Here is a 20,103-nt window from a genome sequence, read left to right on the forward strand (position 1 = left end):
TAAGATCATTCACTTGACCTTGTCGAAAAATGTTATGAATCTGAAAAAAGATTGAAACTGCTTCCCTACTGACAAGCAGAGAAGGAGTGTACTCATTAAGACTTAGGCTTAATGATCTGGGTCTCAGGTTATCAGAGTATATCTGTAAATGTAATTAAAGATAACAAAGCTGCCAGTGTGTTATTGCAAAAAAGGTTGTGAGAAGCTCTTTGTAGGAGATTGTACAAGAGTGGCTAAAACAATGACTTGCCAGATATTTCATCAGTACTAGTGAGCCATTTTGACAAACAAATAATACGTCAATCCTGGGCTAAACTGATCATTTTGTTTATCTTTAAAATACGCATGAGCTTATGTTTGTGTGTGTGAATACTTGAATGTGCTCTCACCAGCCCCTCGTTGGGCATGATGCTGGTAAGGTGGACCACCTCCAGATGAGCAGACTGAGAGACCAGAGAGTCTGACGACAGAGAGATGATGTGGTCGCATATTCCCGCTAAGGTCTTACACTGCAAACAGAGTTCAAGGTGAAGAGAGCAGAAACAAAATGACGGGAAGAGACAGAAAAGGAGAAAGACAGAAAGTTTTCGAGATTGGTTTTGGTCCATGAGGGATGCTGTGACCTAGCTGGAGGAGGTGAAACAAGCATCATTTTCATCAGACTGTTCCACATCACCACTTCCATCACTCCAGCACACAAACTGTTTCTTGTCACAGTCTGTCCACAGGCGTGCCCGCAAGACACCTTCACAAACAGACAATACATCATCACTACTAGCCAGCCCCAAGTGCCAAGCTGACATGTTGTAACATCTCAATTACAAAGCCCAGTTTATATTTGTCATCAGTCATTTTGTTGGAAAAGACAAAAAGCTACTTTTGCCTTCGCTTGAAATAAACCAGAACAGTCACTTCAGAGGCTGCATTTTTTTAACCGCACATATATTTTTAATTCATATTACCTTATTTGAGCAACCTTGCCTTTTAGTTCTTAGTAAACTTTGATTGTTTTTCGGGCTATTTGTCTGCTTGGTCATGCATGCACACTAATTTATCATCAGCAACATCTCTGCCTCCTAATCTTTGCTTTCTGCAGTGGCTTTACAGAAATGGTCATCTTGGTTATTATGCCTCATAGCGTCGCTGTTTAGTACACACACAAATATGCAAACACACATGCATGAATATAACAGGCACACATGTAAGTGAAGATACTAAATGTTTTGCAAAATTTTCACAAGCGGCATGATAGTAATGAACCCTGCATAAAATAATCTTCTGATCTCAATCCTAATGAGCAATTACCCGATGATAGTTACAAAATGAATAGCAAGGGATACTCAGTATACACACATATGAGTACACACATACACATCAGATTTTAGAGCCTATGATTCATCCTTTGTGAGAGGAAAAGGTGGATAATCTTCTGTGAGCTAGCTCACACACATCCACTCACAAATAACTCCACTCACACTAACACCAGTTTCTGAGTCAGTTATTTGAACATTACAGTGGCTGGTGAGTTTCCTGTTTGTACAGTAACATTATGTTCTAGTCTTTCCATTTAAAGAAAAAAAAAAGATGAAATAGAAAAGTAAGCATTTAAGTTAGAGCAATGAAGTTCCCAGCAAGTGACATCATGACGTTCTTTGATCATTACACTAATAGCCTTGACCTGGGATTAACACAGGATCCAGAGACAAAAGGCCAGTCACCAGCGTGGAGATCTAAACTCCACCGGCTCTGAAACACCCAGCCTTGATCCGACACGCCTCCAGAGCATCAGAGTGCAGATTACAGGGAAGTTAACTTATGTGGCTGGCTGGCATGAGATTTAAGAGCAGTCAAATAGAAAGCCTGACATAGTACACTGCCAAATGGATTAAGCTCTGGTGCAACCCCTGCCACCATCTTCTTTATTCTTTTCATTTATTTTTTTTCTGCACTTTTTTTTTGCTAATGCACACCAAGTATGGTTGCGTAATGCATCACCTGCACATGGATGGTCTTACACACACATTCACCCAGACATTGGAAAAGATAGAGAGGAGATGAAGGAAAGTGGAAATGAGAGACAGACAAGCAGAAAGGTGGGTGGGAGGGAGCATCCGAGAGGAAAGGGGAGAAAACAAGGGAAAAGGAAAACACACAACTAGGACAGGGTTACATAATTCCGCTCATCCTTATGCATGCATGCACATAAAAACACTCGCTTATACACACTTAATGCACCATCAGACACACAGACTCACACATGCTCATACCCTATCTCTCGTTCTGTTTTTTCACATACACACACACAGAAAAAAGCAAATGCACATACACCCTGTCCATCTGATTGCTGCAGGCTGTAGACTAGTGGAGAGCAGAGTAGCAGTGAGTTTTGCATTATTGAGCAGAAGCGAACAAACGTACAACTGCACTACAGTAACCAGCATGAGCCCCATGCTGAATGTATGACTTACTGTAGGTGTGCCTGGGTAAAACTGTGTGCATATTGGTAATTAAATTTGTGAAATCATCAATATAACTATGTGAAAGACTGCTTTAGGGTTAACAAGCAAGCATTTAACAAATCCAAGCTCAAAATTAGGTAAAAGATCCCCAGGATTTCCTGTCATTTATTATGTGGATGCCTTTCTGGATTATTGTAAAATGCATTTTAAGAAACATGTTGGTGTAGTTGAGCTGCAGCTCATTAAAGTTACTTTAAATAATCATAAGGATTTTGTTGGGCTTTTTCAAAGAAATTTCACTGTATTTTAAACTACCAGGATGATGTGCAAGAGACACTAAAGACCCAGTTAAAAACACTGATAATGTACTGTCATTATCCACAGGCACATTTTCTGTCATTTGAGATTAAATACTTATATTTTTACTGTAAAGCTTTAATATAAATAAAATGTTTTTTTATCTAATATTACACATTGGTGCACTTCTGGTGACCTTCTGCTCTAAAAGCTCTATTGGATCTTGTCTCTTTCAGGTTTTATTATTACCTTACAAAGCGTTTAAAAGGCTTTATCTTTTGTATCATTTGTGCATTTTACAGCCATATGCACCATCTACGCCACTCAGAGCTTTAGTTTTTCTGAGTTTGGTGCACACAGGAGATTGGATCTTCTAGTCCAAAAAATGTGAAACCGTGTTTTCTTTTAAATTATTATAGTGCTTTCATTTATTTCAATTATTAATTTCTCAAAGAAATCAACTTGACTACGCCTATTTCCAGAGAAGCAGTAAAATACCAGATGAAAACTGAACAATTCATCCTGTGTGTGTGTGTGTGTGTGTGTGTGTGTGTGTGTGTGTGTGTGTGTGTGTGTGTGTGTGTGTGTGTGTGTGTGTGTGTGTGTGCTAAAATGCTGCATCTAAAAACAAACAACTTCTCATAAATATCTCATTACTTAGGCACGTGTAATTTATATCAGCCCAAACGTTGTGTGTGCATGTGTGTTTGAGTTTGTGTGTGTGTGCAGCCAGGCAGAAAAAATATGAAGTGAAATTAATTAAATCAAAAATACTATATTAATACTATATTAATAATGTACTTCCTTTCCAATTCCCCTCCCAATTTTTTGTTTGTTTTCACCTGACCTGACCTTCAATGGGAGCAGGAAATGTCCCAGTCTGACTGTCAGCCCAGATCAGACACAAACTGCTCACTCAGTTCCACACGTGGATGCAGACAGTTCCCTCCTCATACAGGCATGCAAGCACAAAAGCCTCTCAAAAGCCCTCCAGCTCATTTGCACTTTACAACACACACATTTACACACAAAACTAAGTATAAAAACACACAAAAAAACAAACACCCACATAAAATCAATCTCAATCGAAGTGTACTTAAATGCTGCTATTGAAATGAAGCAGTTTTGTTTCACTAGCTGAACCCATTTTAATGCTTTTTCAAATCATAACTAGTTGGAAAATATTTTCCTCAAACAGCTGCAGCTTTGGAGGAGTCTTGAAATAAATCAGATTTTATGTGTTGCAGTTTAATTAATAAAAATTTGCAAAATGTGCAACTTGTGCAAGCGAATGTATGATGCATCCACACGACTGAAGGAAAATGAGAAGAAACAATCTGAGCATCAAATTTAACTTTTTATCTTGAAAATCATCATGGATGTTTAGCCTGTGCAGAGCAAATACTTACCACATGAAGAATCTTATTCTCTGTCTCATACACGGTGCAGTCCTGTAAAAAGAGAGGAGGGGAGAGGGACAGAGAATTCATAAGATGGAGCAACATCAATATGAATATCCGCACACAAGCTCTAATGTCTATTTCCTCCAAATATAACATCCTGAAAAGAAGGAAAGGAGATAAATTAGATGTGCAGCAGGAAGAAACTGATAACTTGTGGAAAATACGAACAGTCAAGTATTTTGTCTCCTACAGCCTTTGCATTTTGCACTTTGCGATGTACGTGACACAGTGGATCAACCAGATTTAGATTTACTCTGCTTCCTGGAGCTTTTCAAGCCTCCTCAGGATTTAAGCACAACATTATTTGAATGTGACAGATTGCCATTTAACAATAGCTGATGGTTAATCTATTTCTGGGAAAGCAGCCCACTGAATCCATCATGGTAGCACTGGAAGTGCATGGTAGCAGGTAATTCACACATGTGATGCACTACTGCAAGCACCGCTGCCACCTTTTTTTTTGCTGCACCCCAGCAGCAGCAGCAGGTTCATTTGGCCTATTGAAGACCTGTGGTGGCCCCTTTCTCTTCACCCTCACTCTGGCCCTTGTAAAAGGGGATGGGTGTTATCTGCTCAGCTCCAGGACCCACTCTGGGCACAAGTACAAACACGCTTTCACACACTCTCTAAGCAGCCTCCAACTGTGAGGACATGGATAAGGTCCAAAAGAGCAGACATAGTTTGTGTCCAAACAATGGGATGGCTGCAGTGCCAGAGTGTACGCATTTAGCTCCTGTTGTAATGTGTAAGGACGCACATGTGTGAATTAGCATGAGGGAGCCAGCGAAAGGAGGACAGGAAATGATAGACCCCTAGCGAACTCTCCATCAGAGCATTTGGGATCGGGAGGGGGTGAGGTCTTAGAGCAAGTTGATGAGGTTTGTTATCAAAAGCTGCTTGCCTGCAGCAACGAACACGTGATAATGGTTAAAATCTATAGAGCCAACCATACTGTTGCTCCAAAAGCACTTTGCTCTTTCTGTTTGAATCACATGTTGCAGTGATCAATATGCAAATATATTAGTGTGTCATGACTGCATTGTGTGTGTGTGAAAGCACCTGTTGTACGATAGTGGTCAATTCAAGGCAGAGCTGCACAATATTATTCTTTAGTAATGAGTACTCTGTCACACTGGCGAATGGAGACCTGAAAGAAAGAAAAACAGATGTCGGTCAGATGCACAGGGTACATGAAAAATAACTGGAAATTTTGTGTTGGTTGCTGGTTTGTTTACACGCCTTTTGGGTTATTGCATTTTATTACTCTCCAGGTTTTTTTCTGTTATACTATTTGCTAAGAGTTCATATGACATGAGAAGCCAGTGATGGGAGGGAAATAAACTAAATCCTGCTCTTCCCACAAAACACAAAAGCAATAGACGAGGACAAACAACAATATTTGGTTTTATATCACGGCTAGAAGGCTATGCCACTCAGGGGCCTGCCGAAGCTCAATACTGCTTTGCTGTTTGGGTTCTCAACTTCATTTCATGTAATTCAAAAAGCTCATGAAACATTATGACAATACAAAATCATTTTAAATTATAACTGCATATATAAAATGTTAAGAAAACAGAAATGACATCTGATAATGTGAGTATATTGCGATGAAGCCCTAAACAACAGTTCACCATAGCTGATGTCACCACATGGATTTAAAATGCAGTTTTATAACTAAATAAACTGTTTGTTTTGTTTTGTCTTTGTTTTTGTTTTCTTTTTGTTTTACAGTAAACAAAAATATTAATGTTTCAACAATTAATGATTAATAACTGTAAAAAAAATCAACATAAATGTACTATCAACTAAATTGTGTAATCCCAGTTTTGGTGATCCTCTAAGACCATAGTTTCTCACAAATTAAAGGGTCAAAGATGTGACTCGTACCTGTCGAGCCAGGCAAGCAGATTCTTTGCTGCACCAATTAAATCCACCACTGATGTGAGGAAATCATTGGGCAACCTTCTGGATGCTCGTCCATCGTAGTGGCCACCCCTCCGTCGGCCCAGGATGAAATTCTGCAGGTTCTTCGCTGAAGCGTTCAGCTTGTGGGACAAAGTTCTGAGGTTCTCCGTCTCTAGGCCATAGTTCTGAAGAACAAACAGATTGAATTATTTACACCAGAACAACGGTTTATTTGACCCCACATTCATGACACTATCACAAAGCAAAGCTTATCATATGGATTTGTGTTGCTGAAACACCTGTCTCTCTTTCAACACCACGTCCCATGCCAGCAACTGGAAATCAACATAGGGGCCATTTTGAACACACATGGTGGTTGTTTCATCAGAGAAATGCAAGAGGGCATTATCAAAGGAAGAGAGAAAAAGAAAGAGAGAAAATGACAGGCATAAGACAACATCAGAGGGAATTTCACTCTTTGGAGAGTTCTCAGAGTACAGATAGGATGCAAGATGGAATGGGGGCTGTTAGGGGTGCCACTCTGAGAAAATCTGCCAAAGTTCAGGACATTTAACAATTTTTCAATCTTTATTGGGAAAATGTTTAGTTTATCATCTCTATCATGTGCTCTGGAGTTTGACTGCATTTTCTGAGCACTAAGCTGGTGGAGTTGGCTAGCCCATTACAGCACTGAAACCCTTCTAAATAAACACACACACATTGTACTCAGCATCCCAAAGCTCCTCAAGTCATGTCTTGCCTGACAGAGTCTGATTCCTGCTGACAAAAAGGCTATACACACACATACACACTTGCACATCCTTGTAAATTCAAAAGCCCAGTCTGAGCTAGACATATCTATTTCTCTGCTGCCTCTAGATCTATTCTACACAGTCACGACCACAGTGACTACAAAGGAGGGAGGGCTTCACAGTGGCAGCAGAGGGATAGAGCGAAAGAGAGAAATTAGGCAACTAAGGAACGAAGAGACAGAAGACAAGAGGGAGAGAGGAAGACAGCGAGGACCCAGCTATGCATCTTACTGAAACTGGGTCAGGCACACACTGTGCTCTGTATGATTTTCTGTCTTCCGTGTGAATGCAGTTGTATGCATGCACTTTGAGTGTACATGTTTGCACAGCTGTAATTAGGCTGTCATATGATTCGATCTAAAGCTGTGTGCAGCTCCCTCCAGGGGACAGAGCGCTGAGATGAAGCGGGGGAAAAAAGCTGTTCCAACTGCCTAAATGACTTTGTGTGTGAGGAGCCAGAAAGAAGTTGTTTAAGCAGTGCATACATATGTGTGCAAATCAATACAGTAAGAGGGCGATACCACTACAATCACCCCCTTCTCTCTCGACCACCACCCACAGCGCACCCTTCCCCATGTCGATGTAGTTGCCATAGCAGCCATTTGTGGAGTGGCCTCTCCTTAATGCTGATTTTCTTGCAATTGTTCATGATCAAGCATTGCACGGTATATAACACATCTGAGCAACAAGGCAAATGTTGCTGCATTAAAATATTTGCAACACTATTCATGCAAGTCTTCAATGAAAGCTTCATAGATAGAAACAGAAAGCATCTATTAATTAGGAGACTATTGATTTTGCAAATGTGATGGAATCAGGCAGAGACTGAATTATAAATTGGCTCTGCAGGCTTTTTTAATCATAAGCTGCAAGATTTTTTTCTTTTACTTTTTTCTTTTTTCTATTGCACACCTAATTTAAGAGCCAGCCCTATTTTGGTTGATTTTTAACTACATCTTGTCAAAACTAGGGGGGGTCTGAAATTAACATATTGTTTATATTAATTTGATTTATGGAGACTGATGGACCAAACCTCACAATTGACATTCAAAATTAGTTTCCAGTAACAAACATCATAGGACTCCTCCTTGATTAGCTCACATTTAAAATATAAAGAAATACAAAATTGTGACTTTCAAGCAATCTAGAGAACACACTGCGCTGACAAAGAACAACCAGTGAAATGTAACTAATCTGTTTAAAAGAGATGCTACATGAGATCAAGGCATAGAGGACAAAGAATAAAATTAGATCATGGACATGACAGGACTAGTTTCCGAATATATAAATGCCTTACTAATAAAAAACCTTTCATTTCTAGATAGGCATAAGGGAGTTGGTGTATTTGCCCTAACAGACATCTGACTTGTAAAAGTCATCTATCTCTCTTTGCTGTGTCTTTTGCTGGAGAAAATAATTAGAATATTGCTCATATTTACATGTATCTGGGGGCCAAATAAACCAAAGTGGCTAATGGTGTGCAAGGAGGATGCAACATGCAGTATTTATTTAAATCTAGATGCATGTTCATGCTTCATATACCTTTAAAGAGTTGATCTATGTCATGGCATAGATGCTCATGTGTTATTCAAGACAGATTTAAAATTGGGATAGGGAAAACACCAGTCAGTTCCCTTCCCCGACATCTCAAACTATATTTAGCTTCAGATGAGCATCTATAGTAAAAGCTTGGATAGCGTATAAGCATGCAACTTCTTCATATGCTGGTGGGTGAAAGCAGTTGTGATTCAAATCAATTTATAAAAAACTCTGCATTGTTTCTAAAGACACATTTTAGTGTTTTTATTGCATCATTGCTACATGTGTTTGGTGTAAACAAACTACAATTGGCCTAGATTATTTGTAGGAGCCCAGTCTTTGTTGTCTTCATCTAAAAGATTACTAAGATATCCGGCTGACTGAAGCAAAAACATTAGCTCAAGTTCAAATTAGCTTGATTCGCAGGTTGTTTTTAGCTACTTGCTCATCAAATATGATCATTATGAGTAAAACAATAAAGCAGCTTTGGCTTTTATTGCCCCACAAGCTTTAATTTACTCTCAAAATAGTAGAAGCTAACAGAGAAGGACCCTAACCAGCTGAAATGATTTACAAACCCTTAGCAAAGTGATAATTGCAAACTCTAGAAGGCTTTGACTCTGTTCCCATGAAGTAATGTTAATCAAGATTAATAAGGCATATGGTAAATCACTCGACTAGAAGCATTTGACATTGAATTAAGTTTTGGCACACAGAATAGCAACTATTAGAGCAATTATTAGAACTCAGAAGAAGCACTCCTAAAATAGAATCCTGGGGAACACCAAAAGGAATGCATAAATGTAAAAAAAAAAAATTTCTTCTTGTATATGAAAACATACAGTAAATTAGTAACTTAAATGGCACTCCTTGTTTCAAAGTTCTGCACATTTGTTAGTACATAGTTTGGCTCCATAGGGAGGATCTTTTCCTCACTTACAGCAAGACTCTTCAGTCAGCACTTGAAACTTGCATTGATCCAGAGCCACATAGACTCCTCATCTTAACAGCAGAAACACCAGACAGTCATAATAGTTGTGTCATGGGAGGTAGTTTTTGCTCTTCCATATGATGGAAGATATTGATGATGACAGTGATTCGCCCTTAGCTTCTATGGTGCTTTGTTACCTGAGGATAAGAGCTAAAGACAAGACTTTGGGGGGTTGCTTGCTCCAGCATAATTACATTTTGTTTTCTACAACTGGGTTGTTATGTTTTTTTTATGTTTTGGCCCAATTTTTTTGTCAGTCATGATTAGACTGTAATAAACAGTTTAAGTGAAGAGATCTAAGAATCTGGCAATATTGACATAAGAGTGCCTGTGCAAGAGATGAGAAGGGGCACAAATAGAGAAGGTGTCATTTAATCACATTATCTAAAAATACCCAAAATGTTACTTCCATTCTATCTTTTTACAGAAAAGAATTTGCACAAAGCTAAACAATGCAACTTGTCTTTGAACTGCTAAGTTTGCCTTGAATTTCAGCTCTACGTTCTATAAATTAGACTAAACTAGTCTTTGTGTACATTTAAACCTGCCAGACTGCCTTTGTTTTGTCCCTTAGACATTTCAATGGTCCTTGGTCCCAGCTGGTAACATATTTTATTAGCACTGTGTCATAAGAATGACAGCCAAAGCTACACAAAACAAGACCCAAGTTGTAAATAGCTAGTATTATCCCTTAAAAGCAGCCACAGCAGTAGTTTCAGTGACTCGTCTCGTCTAGTTGGCATCTTTGAATGTGTGTGTATGATGGAGTGTGTGAGTGTGTCCACTTCCAGGACATATGGTGATTGGTACTCTGGGACACTTATTCCCATGCTGGAAAATTTGAATGAGAAGAGGTGCTGATTAGCACCCAAACACACAAGCATGAACGTGTAGAAACACACTCACACATATTCAAACAGCTTCAGTTAATCCAGCCATGTGTGCCTGGGAGATAAGGTGCTCTCTTTACAGTCTCTACCTCTCTCCTTCCTTCTCACCTCCCCTCCTTTTCCTCCTTTTCTCCCTCTCTCTGGGAGAGTAGCACCTAATTCCTCCTAATTCCCTAATCCTGAGCGGGGCCACTGCACATACAGTCAGCAGTGACCGTAGAAGTACACATAAAGCAAGGACCAAATGACTGTTTATTTATTTATGAGCTGGGATTTCATCAGATACTTCTTTTTGATGAAGAATAACACGTCCACCTGTATAGAAATCTTTTTACCTCTGGAAATGTCTTCCATAAAGGTTTATACAAAGTCATATCTCCAAAGACGCACATTCATCCACATGTTGAAAACATAGTGTAGGAAGTTTTAAAATAACTTTTGAAATTTCCTATTGTTTTGTTTTGAACATTATTTAGGGGATTTAATGTTTTTGATATAATTCCATATTTTGGTTCATTTTTATTAGGCCATGTGTTAAGGCCAAATAAAACCATGTGGTGGGCCTCTCAGGTACTGTTTTAAAATGGTTTTACTCATTTTACACAATGACAGGTTTTTGTAAGTATGGATACATGCTCCTCAAGAATCCATTAAGTCTAGTGTGGGGTTCCCCAAGGATCAAATTTAGGCCCAATACTTTTTAATTTGTACATGTTACCGCTTGGGGATGTCATCAGGAGACATGGCATTGATTTTCAAAGCTATGCTGATGATACACAGCTTTACATCGCTGTCTCCTGATGACCTGGAACCAATTAACGTCCTTTTAAACTGTATTTTCTATATCAAGTCATGGATGGTAGAGAACTTCTTACATCTCAACCAGGACAAAATGAAAGTTTTAATTATCGGTCCTAAAGACAAAAAAGAGATTGTTATACCAAAAATACATCATTTCAAACCTTCTAAGTGTGTGATAAGCCTGGCTGCTCTTTTTCCACATATCAGAAATGTCACAAAGGCAGGATTTTTTCATCTTAAAACATCGCCAGAGTCGTACAATTTCTCTCTCTTGCCAGCATGGAGGTGCTGTTGCATGCCCTTATTTCTAGTAGAATAGAATAGCATATTGCTCTGTTCTCTGGTCTTCCCAAAAAGTGTTTCAAAAGCTACAATTACGTCAGAATTCAGCAGCACGTGTTCTAAAGAGGACCAGAGTGGGAACAAATTACTTCAGTTTTAAAATCGCTGCATTGGCTTCCTGTGCATTTTAGGATTGATTTTAAGATTCTTTTAGTGGTTTGTGTTAATGGTCTTGGGCCTTCTTATTTATCTGACTTGCTTTTAAATTATGAGCCCTCAAGGAACCTGCGTTCCTCTGATACTGGCCTTTAAGTTGTTCCAAAAATAAGGAAAAAAAAACATATGGCAAGACATCTTTCCATTATTACGGTGCCCGTCTGTGGATCAACCTGCCAGTTGATGTTTTCAAAAGGAGGCTCAAGACCTACCTTTTTAACTTAGCTTTTAACTGAATTCTATTTGACCTTTCTTTAATTCATGTTTTTTTTGTTTGTTTTTTTTGTTTGTTTGTTTTTTTTTTCTATTTTATTACTTTTTAGCACATTATTTTATAAAATCCTTCATGTGCATTATTTTCTCTTTTTTAATCGCGTCTCTGATTTGTTCTCATTTTTCTTGTGGTTCTGTTAGATCAATGTTTCAACTTTTTTAACTCCAGTGTTTTACTCATGGAGATCCTTTGCACCAGGAGCTTTGCCTGCTTGGTCTGGGGGTTGTTGCCATGGTGATCGACCTTGTCCGGGTGGTTGTGGGTCCTGTACTGCAGTCCTACGGCTGTGCTGTAAAGTGGGGCCTGCCCTGATCTGGGTGGTTGCAGTGGCAGCCTCTGTTGACATTGGTGGGCTGGCTCCTGGTGTGATCGGATCCCCAAGACATCATTTCCTCACAGCAGCGTCAAGCCAGATATTTATTATTTATATATATTTTTATTGTATCGGGGGGGGGGGGTAACTGCTCTGTTTGTGATGTCTGTGTGACTGCATGTGAGAGAGATTATAAGTGTGTTCTTAAATTGCTATGTTGCTTACCTTGTGTGTGAAGGCTTTTTATTTACTTTAATATGCATAAATTGTTTTTACCGTGTTAAGCACTTTGTATTGCCTTTGGCAGAAAAAGCTCTTTATAAATAAAATTTAGGATTTGATTTGATTTGATTTGATTTGATTTGATTTGATTTGATTTGGTTTTTATCTGTTAGAGTAACTCTGTATTTTCTATGCTCAGATGTTCTGAAAATCTTTGATGGACCAAAGTAAAATCTATCTAGACTAGATCTTTTTTGAGCCACAGTGATTAACTGTTAGCTGGCAGGGCTAATAAACTACTGTATGCGCCAAGCTATATGCTGCTATGTTAGAAGGAGAGGAACATCCGAGTGGTACATGGGCACCAACATCTCTCAGAGCTTCTTTCTTGTCTTTTCTTTTCTTTTCTTTTCTTTTCTTTTCTTTTCTTTTCTTTTCTTTTCTTTTCTTTTCTTTTTATTACTCCTCTCAACATACTGTTCTCAGAAGCATCTCATTAAGTAATCAGCCTTGACAGGCTGCAAGTCTATGGCATGAACAGTCAGACAACTGTGCATGCTCAATTCACACTTACAGTCAAAAAGCCCAACATGCATGACTTTGGATTTTGGAGTGAAACCAGAGAAAAGCCACTCAGACAATTTACCAAGATCTGATTCAAGAATCTTAACTGCTTTCTATGATTTTAAAATGCAGCATGTCAGAGTTTAGCACCCATTTTTACTTAATGCCAGCATGTTTTACCTGGCAAAAACTAGCTTTCTTCATTAAACTATAGCCCACAGTGGGCATGCTAATAATTAATCATTCTGTTCTACAAATGACTGCAGCATCGTATAAGCTAGTCCAATACACTAGCCAGCAAGATATTTTGGGTTGGTGCTATATTTTGCAGTCTCTGATCATGTCTTTTTTTTTCTTTTTTTTTTTTTTTTTGGCGTGCATATCTTTCTAAACTAGGGCTGTGACAATTTCAGAATTCCAGTCCACGACTGTGAAATGAATCATGTTATGATTTAAATGGAAATCTTTAGAAGAACCATTTTCTGTCTGACTAATTTCTCTTTGATTTTTTTTAGGTTTTTGTTTCTGATATTGTGCAGTTAAAAGGAGAAATAAAACTTTTGACATGAAAAAATACAAATTATGATCAAAACCTGTATTTCCAGCCTTATTTTAAGGTACAATTAACCAAGAAATGCAAAAAAAAAATTTTTTCTCTAATTGCCTAGGCCTATTTTTTCTGCCTCCTGTCCAAAATGACACCCATAATAATTATATCTATGAAGAAGTATATCTTCACAACCACAAGAGTTGTATGTAAAAGTTTGAGATGTGTGAGATTACTAAAAAAATGTCAGAATCAAGATGTGTACTACTTTACCAGATTTAAATCACCTGGAACAGAGTAGAAACATGTAAATGGTTATCTCCTCCTGAAAGAAAGCCACATTACTTCCAGTGAGGATAGCATCCCACTTAATCTAGGAATTAATAGAGTAATGTTTAATGAACAACTGTGCAAAAGTAGAAGCTAAAAAAAATTAACCTGAGCAGTTTACTAGATGATTTAATAGAAATGTTTGGCAGGTTAAAATAATTGACAACTCTTCTAATGGTCAGAGTCAGGAGAACGGAGGGATAGCCCCCAAATTCACCTCAGAAACACCATGAGGACCCAGAAAGGAGTAAAGCCTAAGACTGTATATGATAGGAAGAGTACTTGACTGTAAAACCTCCTTCATCTTCATGGAAACTACCAGGACCTTAATGATTCATTTCACACAAAGCCAGAGTCATAGGAGAACACAGTAGCTGAATATTTTAAAATTGAATAAAACTTTTGACCACAAAACAGTCAAAGTAAGACATGATTCAGTACTTGATGACGTTTGTTTATGTTGTTTTTTTTTGTTCGTTTGTTGTTTCTTTGCTACTGTTTGGTTGCTAGTTCATGGAGTTTTTTGTCACACAATAATGAGGCAAACATAGTTGTAATCAGCAGAGTCTCAGCCTTCATATGCCACATTGTTTGTGTGGTTTACTTAAAATGGAGAAATCAAGATAGGATCTGAACTGGACAGTGTTTTTCTCATTTTTTTGTTACATTCCAGCATTGCTTGGGGTTTGTTTGAGAGGCAATGCTATGGTAGAGTTTCTCCCCATCATTTTGTTTTGCTAAATTTTTGGAGCGGTGATCTTTGCTCACCCTTTTCCTAGCGTGAGCAAAGATCATCTGTACTGCACGTATCTCATGCTTTCCCTGTTCGGAGTGATCCAGTCAATAGGATGTAAAGTTACAGAGACTAACCAGGGCACAGAGGAGGTCAACCGCTTCCAGGATGAGCTCCTGATGTCCTATTCTGGTGACACCGAGCTCCTCCAGCTCCTGATGAGTGATGTGCAGCAGCTGCTCTCCCCCCATCTGCTCCCGCTCAAAACTCTTCACGTACTGCTGGAGACAGTCATCCAGACCTGAGGAAAGCACAGACAGATGTAGATTAGGACATGCTGATGTGTCTGACTTCTTTGACTGTGCATAAGACCCAAGTTGTACTTAACAAAATACTTGCTTCGGCCTGATGATTGATTTAAAGGGATGTCTGACCAAAGACAAAAAGGGAAACATAATACTATCATTCCTTGAATAGCTTCAAAGATGCCTATCACAATGTAGAATGAGTTCTGGTCCACTTTGATGCAATTCAGAACTCTGACAGACAGCAGATGGCTGCACCACGACACAGAAATTTGTCTTATTCTGTCAAATAGCAGCTACAGATAAACGCCAGCCTAGAGGCAGATGTCTTTTCAATGCTTTAGTGGAAAGTTATTAAGGATAACAAAGAAAACCCCTAAACACCTTAGTTATTAAGGGTGTGTCCAATATATTCAAGACACTGTTGGTGCATCTTGTGCAGACAGCCAGTCAACCACACATAGAAAAAGGTGGGTTCCGAATACTATTGATCTGTAAGAACCTCTGCTCCGGTAGCAACACAGTCAGCAGAAAGCACATCTCCCCACAGACCAAATGAACAAGCCTCCTTGAAAATGAGCCAACACAGAGCAAAAATGCACAAGAAGATGCAAATCCATGTACATGCTCACACATAGCACCACATAGTCCCTCAAAGAACACACACAACAACAGTGTACTAATACACTCCTGATTATTGCTGTTCTTCAGCGCCTCTGTAGAGGCATGTTCTTATAGATGAGTGGAGTTGTGAGGAATATCCCAGATGTCCAAGGGAAGTGATGCAGACAGAGAGGCTCTCGACTCCATGGTGGTTAAGCAAGCAGGTGGGAGGGTGAGTTGGATAGAGGAGGAAGAATACCTGAGAGTACAGCTAGGTATGTTAATGTGGAGGAGCTTGGTGTGACACAGAAGGGTGAGGCTGTTGATGGCCTGAGAAGATGTAATAGATGATGCAGAATTTAACTGGAAGCCAGTGGAGTTATTGCAGGACAGATGTAGTATGACTGAAGGAGGCAATTCTGGAAAGATTTGGGTTAATCAACCTGAGTACAGCAAGAATGATATGATTGAAACCAGTCCAGGGGTGTGTTAGACAGTCCAATGGTGGTTAATCTGTCAATGAGGATGGTTTGGAAAACTGAGTCAAAAACAGCTCTCAGGTCAAGAAGGATGAGGATGGTGAGAAGCAAGGCCGGCTTTACGCAGGGGCAAGAGGGGGCAGTGCCCCCTCAAACAAACATTCTGCCCCCTCAATCAAATGCGCCGAAATGGGCAAATCTCTCCAAACGCTCTCTCCCCTCTGTACTGAACTCTGTGTGTCGGAGCTTCACAGGATCCATTGTACTGTCTTCAACAAGTCCTTCCCACCACCACAGAAAACAACCAATCAGTGTTTAGTATGCAAATGAGTTGACATACAGCCTGATCTTGCGGTGTCATATTTCTCCCCCTCGTAGAGAGAGCGGCTGCTGAGCTCCAGCGGTAAAACTTATAGAGTAAAGCTCTGTTAAATGTGTTGTAGCGATACTGAATAAATACTTATAATAACAGACGTATTTATTGCATCTATTCTGTCAACTGGGGTTTGTTTCTGTTCTATTTAAACGTGTCTACGCCTGTTAGTAGGAGCAGTGATCAATCACGCACGGGCCATAGATGTGACTGCCTCCTCGGTACAATACAGACTGAGGGAAAACGAGCTGCGCATATGAGACCCCTCAAGCTCCGCCCAGCCTTTAGTTCAGCATGCTAGTTTGAAGAAAAAAATAACAGAAAGTTTCACTCTACATTCCCGCTGCTTTCAGCAGTTCAGCTCAGAGCTTCATGTATGCCTCAGCTTAAACAGACGACAATGTGCATTTCCGATCTTGGAGAGTTGTAGTTAGAAAAAAAAAAACTCCGGCCACAAAACCCACGTTGGAAAGTTTCATTCAGTCCTCCTGCATGATGCATCCATTTTTTAGAGCTTTTAAAAAAGGTAGTGCTGCTTCTGCCTGCTCCAGTAGCAATGCTACTGCTAGTACTTCACAGGCAGCAGCTAGCACACAGCTAACGCCCTTACCATCAACAAGCTCTGTTTCTCCTCCCCCATGTGTGGGTCCCTCAATGCCACCTACAAACAGGGCCGGTTCTAGGAATGCATACATGAGGGGGCAGGCATAAATTTGAAGGGGGCACTATGAGTACATACTTCAGCATTTTCTTGTTGTTGTTTTTTAAGTGTTTCTTTAACAGAACTGTGCTGTTAGTGGAGTCCAACTTCAAAGAAATGGATTGCACTTTGTCAGGCCTCTACTCTAAGACCTGTCCAGCTTGGGTGTCCCACCTGAAACCAAAGCTCCTGCTGGTATAGCTCTTAGAGTCACTGAGGCACGCAAACCCCCTGACCACAATAAGGTGGCAATCCCTCAGGGGGGGAACAGAAAATATCAATAACAAAATGAAGTAAGAAAAAAGAAAAGAATGATCCATTATCAAAGCTTTAACAACCAACAAAATAACAATTGCCCTATTGGACAGCCATTAGATGTCTAAGCATTTTGAATAAATTTGAAACTAATAACAATAAACTCAACTATCTGTGTGTTTGTTTCTGTCTGTATATAGACCATAATGATTAAAGAATCAGCACTACCTTTTTTAAAAGCTCTAAAAAATGGATGCATCATGCAGGAGGACTGAATGAAACTTTCCAAAGTGGGTTTTGTGGCCGGAGTTTTTTTTTTTTCTAACTACAACTCTCCAAGATCGGAAATGCACATTGTCGTCTGTTTAAGCTGAGGCATACATGAAGCTCTGAGCTGAACTGCTGAAAGCAGCGGGAATGTAGAGTGAAACTTTCTGTTATTTTTTTCTTCAAACTAGCATGCTGAACTAAAGGCTGGGCGGAGCTTGAGGGGTCTCATATGCGCAGCTCGTTTTCCCTCAGTCTGTATTGTACCGAGGAGGCAGTCACATCTATGGCCCGTGCGTGATTGATCACTGCTCCTACTAACAGGTGTAGACACGTTTAAATAGAACAGAAACAAACCCCAGTTGACAGAATAGATGCAATAAATACGTCTGTTATTATAAGTATTTATTCAGTATCGCTACAACACATTTAACAGAGCTTTACTCTATAAGTTTTACCGCTGGAGCTCAGCAGCCGCTCTCTCTACGAGGGGGAGAAATATGACACCGCAAGATCAGGCTGTATGTCAACTCATTTGCATACTAAACACTGATTGGTTGTTTTCTGTGGTGGTGGGAAGGACTTGTTGAAGACAGTACAATGGATCCTGTGAAGCTCCGACACACAGAGTTCAGTACAGAGGGGAGAGAGCGTTTGGAGAGATTTGCCCATTTCGGCGCATTTGATTGAGGGGGCAGAATGTTTGTTTGAGGGGGCACTGCCCCCTCTTGCCCCTGCGTAAAGCCGGCCTTGCCTACAAAGCAAGTTCTACTCAGTGATTTAAATGATAGTGCTCCATCTCAGCCCATACTTGGTAGCTACCCAAAGCGTGCATTTGGAACAGCATTAAGATCATTCAACCCTGCCTGGTACCGCACACGACCGTGGCTGGAGTACTCTGTAATGCGAGATGCATGCTTCTGCTTCCCCTGTCGCAAATATTCAGTTGCTAATGAGAGGGATGTTGTTTTTACCTTAACTGGTTTTAACAACTGGAAAGCAGCGCTTGATCGGGACAAGGGGTTGCAGAGGCACATGTCCAGTCATAACCATGTGCATACCTCAAGCATATGGAGTCAGCACAAAAGCAGAGACGCTGCAGGGGGGACTGTTGACTCTTTGTTGGTTGGTAAAACACAGCTTGAAAAAAACCATTACTATGTCAAGAGCATAGGCAGTGCTGTAAAGTTTCTCTGTGTGAATGAGTTGGGGCTGCGTGGGACTTCAGAAACTTTGATGTATGATAGGCCTGCTTCTGAAGCTGATGGTGATGTTGCTTCAGGTCTTTTTCTAAAACTAATGGAGTACACTTTGGAGAAGGATGAAAAACTGGCAAACATTGCAAAAAGTATCCCAAAAAATGCAAAATATACATCCAAGGATATCCAAAATGAAATAATTCAAACACTGGCAGACATGGTGCTTGGAGAAGTCAAGAAAAAATATGACAATGCTGATTCTGCAGGGTTTTGCCTCAAAAGTGATGGGACCAGGGACAGGTGCAATGTGGAAAATTTGTCTGTGATTATAAGATTTGTTAGCAATTCCATACCAGAAGAACATCTTATTGGGTTGCTTGACTTGGATCAACTTGATGCAGAGTACATTGCCTCTGCAATACTGACACAACTTTCTGATGCTGGCTACAGTGCTGACAACATACTGTGCCAGTGTTATGATGGAGCCTCTGTGATGAGTGGCATAAGAGGTGGTGTACAAGCTCTGCTCCAAAAGAAACTTGCAAGACATGTCCCATACATACACTGCTACAACCACCAATTGCACTTAGTAGTTGTGCATGCCATGCAGAGTGAACCATGTGCTAAAAGATTTTTTGACCTCTCCAGTTCACTCTTCAGCTTTTTTCAGCATCACTATGTGTGCAAGCAATACAATGCACCTAATCTTAGAAGGCTGCTCCATATTCGATGGACGAGCCACTATGAAGTGACAAGGTGTATTGTTGAAAATGAAGACCAGATTCTTGATGTGCTCACTGAGATGACAGAGGATGATGATGCTGCAGTTGAGCTATGCACAGAGGCATCAGGCCTCCTCTGTCAAATCAAGAGACAAGACTTCTTTAAGACTGGAAAATTATTAGTGCGAGTGCTTGGTGCTTTGAAACCAGCCAATGAAATACTCCAGTCTCAGACAGTGGATATGTGCAGGGCTTCTGAGGTTGTTGATGCAGCACTGGAGTCCCTAAAAGACATGCGGAACCATGATGATGAGTATTGGGGAGAGTTGTCTTAGTCTGCTGCTGTGGCTGATTCACATCCTCCAAAGAGAAGGAGAACAATTAGCAAACACCTTGGTGACAGTGTGGTGCTCTCATCTGTGGGCCACACGGATTCCATTTCCCCCAGTCAGTCTCAGAAAAGGTCTCTGCTCAACATCCTTGACAGGACCATTTCAGAAATTGAAAACAGATTCTCAAAGAAGAATGTTGACCTGATGAAAGCCATATCCTATCTTGCACC

General features: G+C 40.0%; 1 protein-coding gene across 4 annotated transcripts in view; it reads right to left on the reverse strand.

The window, feature by feature from the left end:
* The window catches only part of si:ch211-26b3.4 (connector enhancer of kinase suppressor of ras 2), an 80,671-nt gene that overhangs the window by 36,866 nt on the left and 23,702 nt on the right, over positions 1 to 20,103 (reverse strand). For all 4 annotated transcript variants that reach the window (XM_041989870.1, XM_041989872.1, XM_041989873.1 and 1 more), the window contains 5 exons: positions 14,776 to 14,939; positions 6,107 to 6,309; positions 5,279 to 5,366; positions 4,166 to 4,207; positions 390 to 509 (listed from right to left, as the gene is read on the reverse strand). In XM_041989870.1, the coding sequence (XP_041845804.1) occupies positions 390 to 509; positions 4,166 to 4,207; positions 5,279 to 5,366; positions 6,107 to 6,309; positions 14,776 to 14,939 (617 nt within the window). The remainder of the gene's footprint in view (positions 1 to 389; positions 510 to 4,165; positions 4,208 to 5,278; positions 5,367 to 6,106; positions 6,310 to 14,775; positions 14,940 to 20,103) is intronic.

This window comes from Melanotaenia boesemani, chromosome 7, assembly GCF_017639745.1.
Source record: "Melanotaenia boesemani isolate fMelBoe1 chromosome 7, fMelBoe1.pri, whole genome shotgun sequence".
Classification (NCBI taxonomy): domain Eukaryota; kingdom Metazoa; phylum Chordata; class Actinopteri; order Atheriniformes; family Melanotaeniidae; genus Melanotaenia; species Melanotaenia boesemani.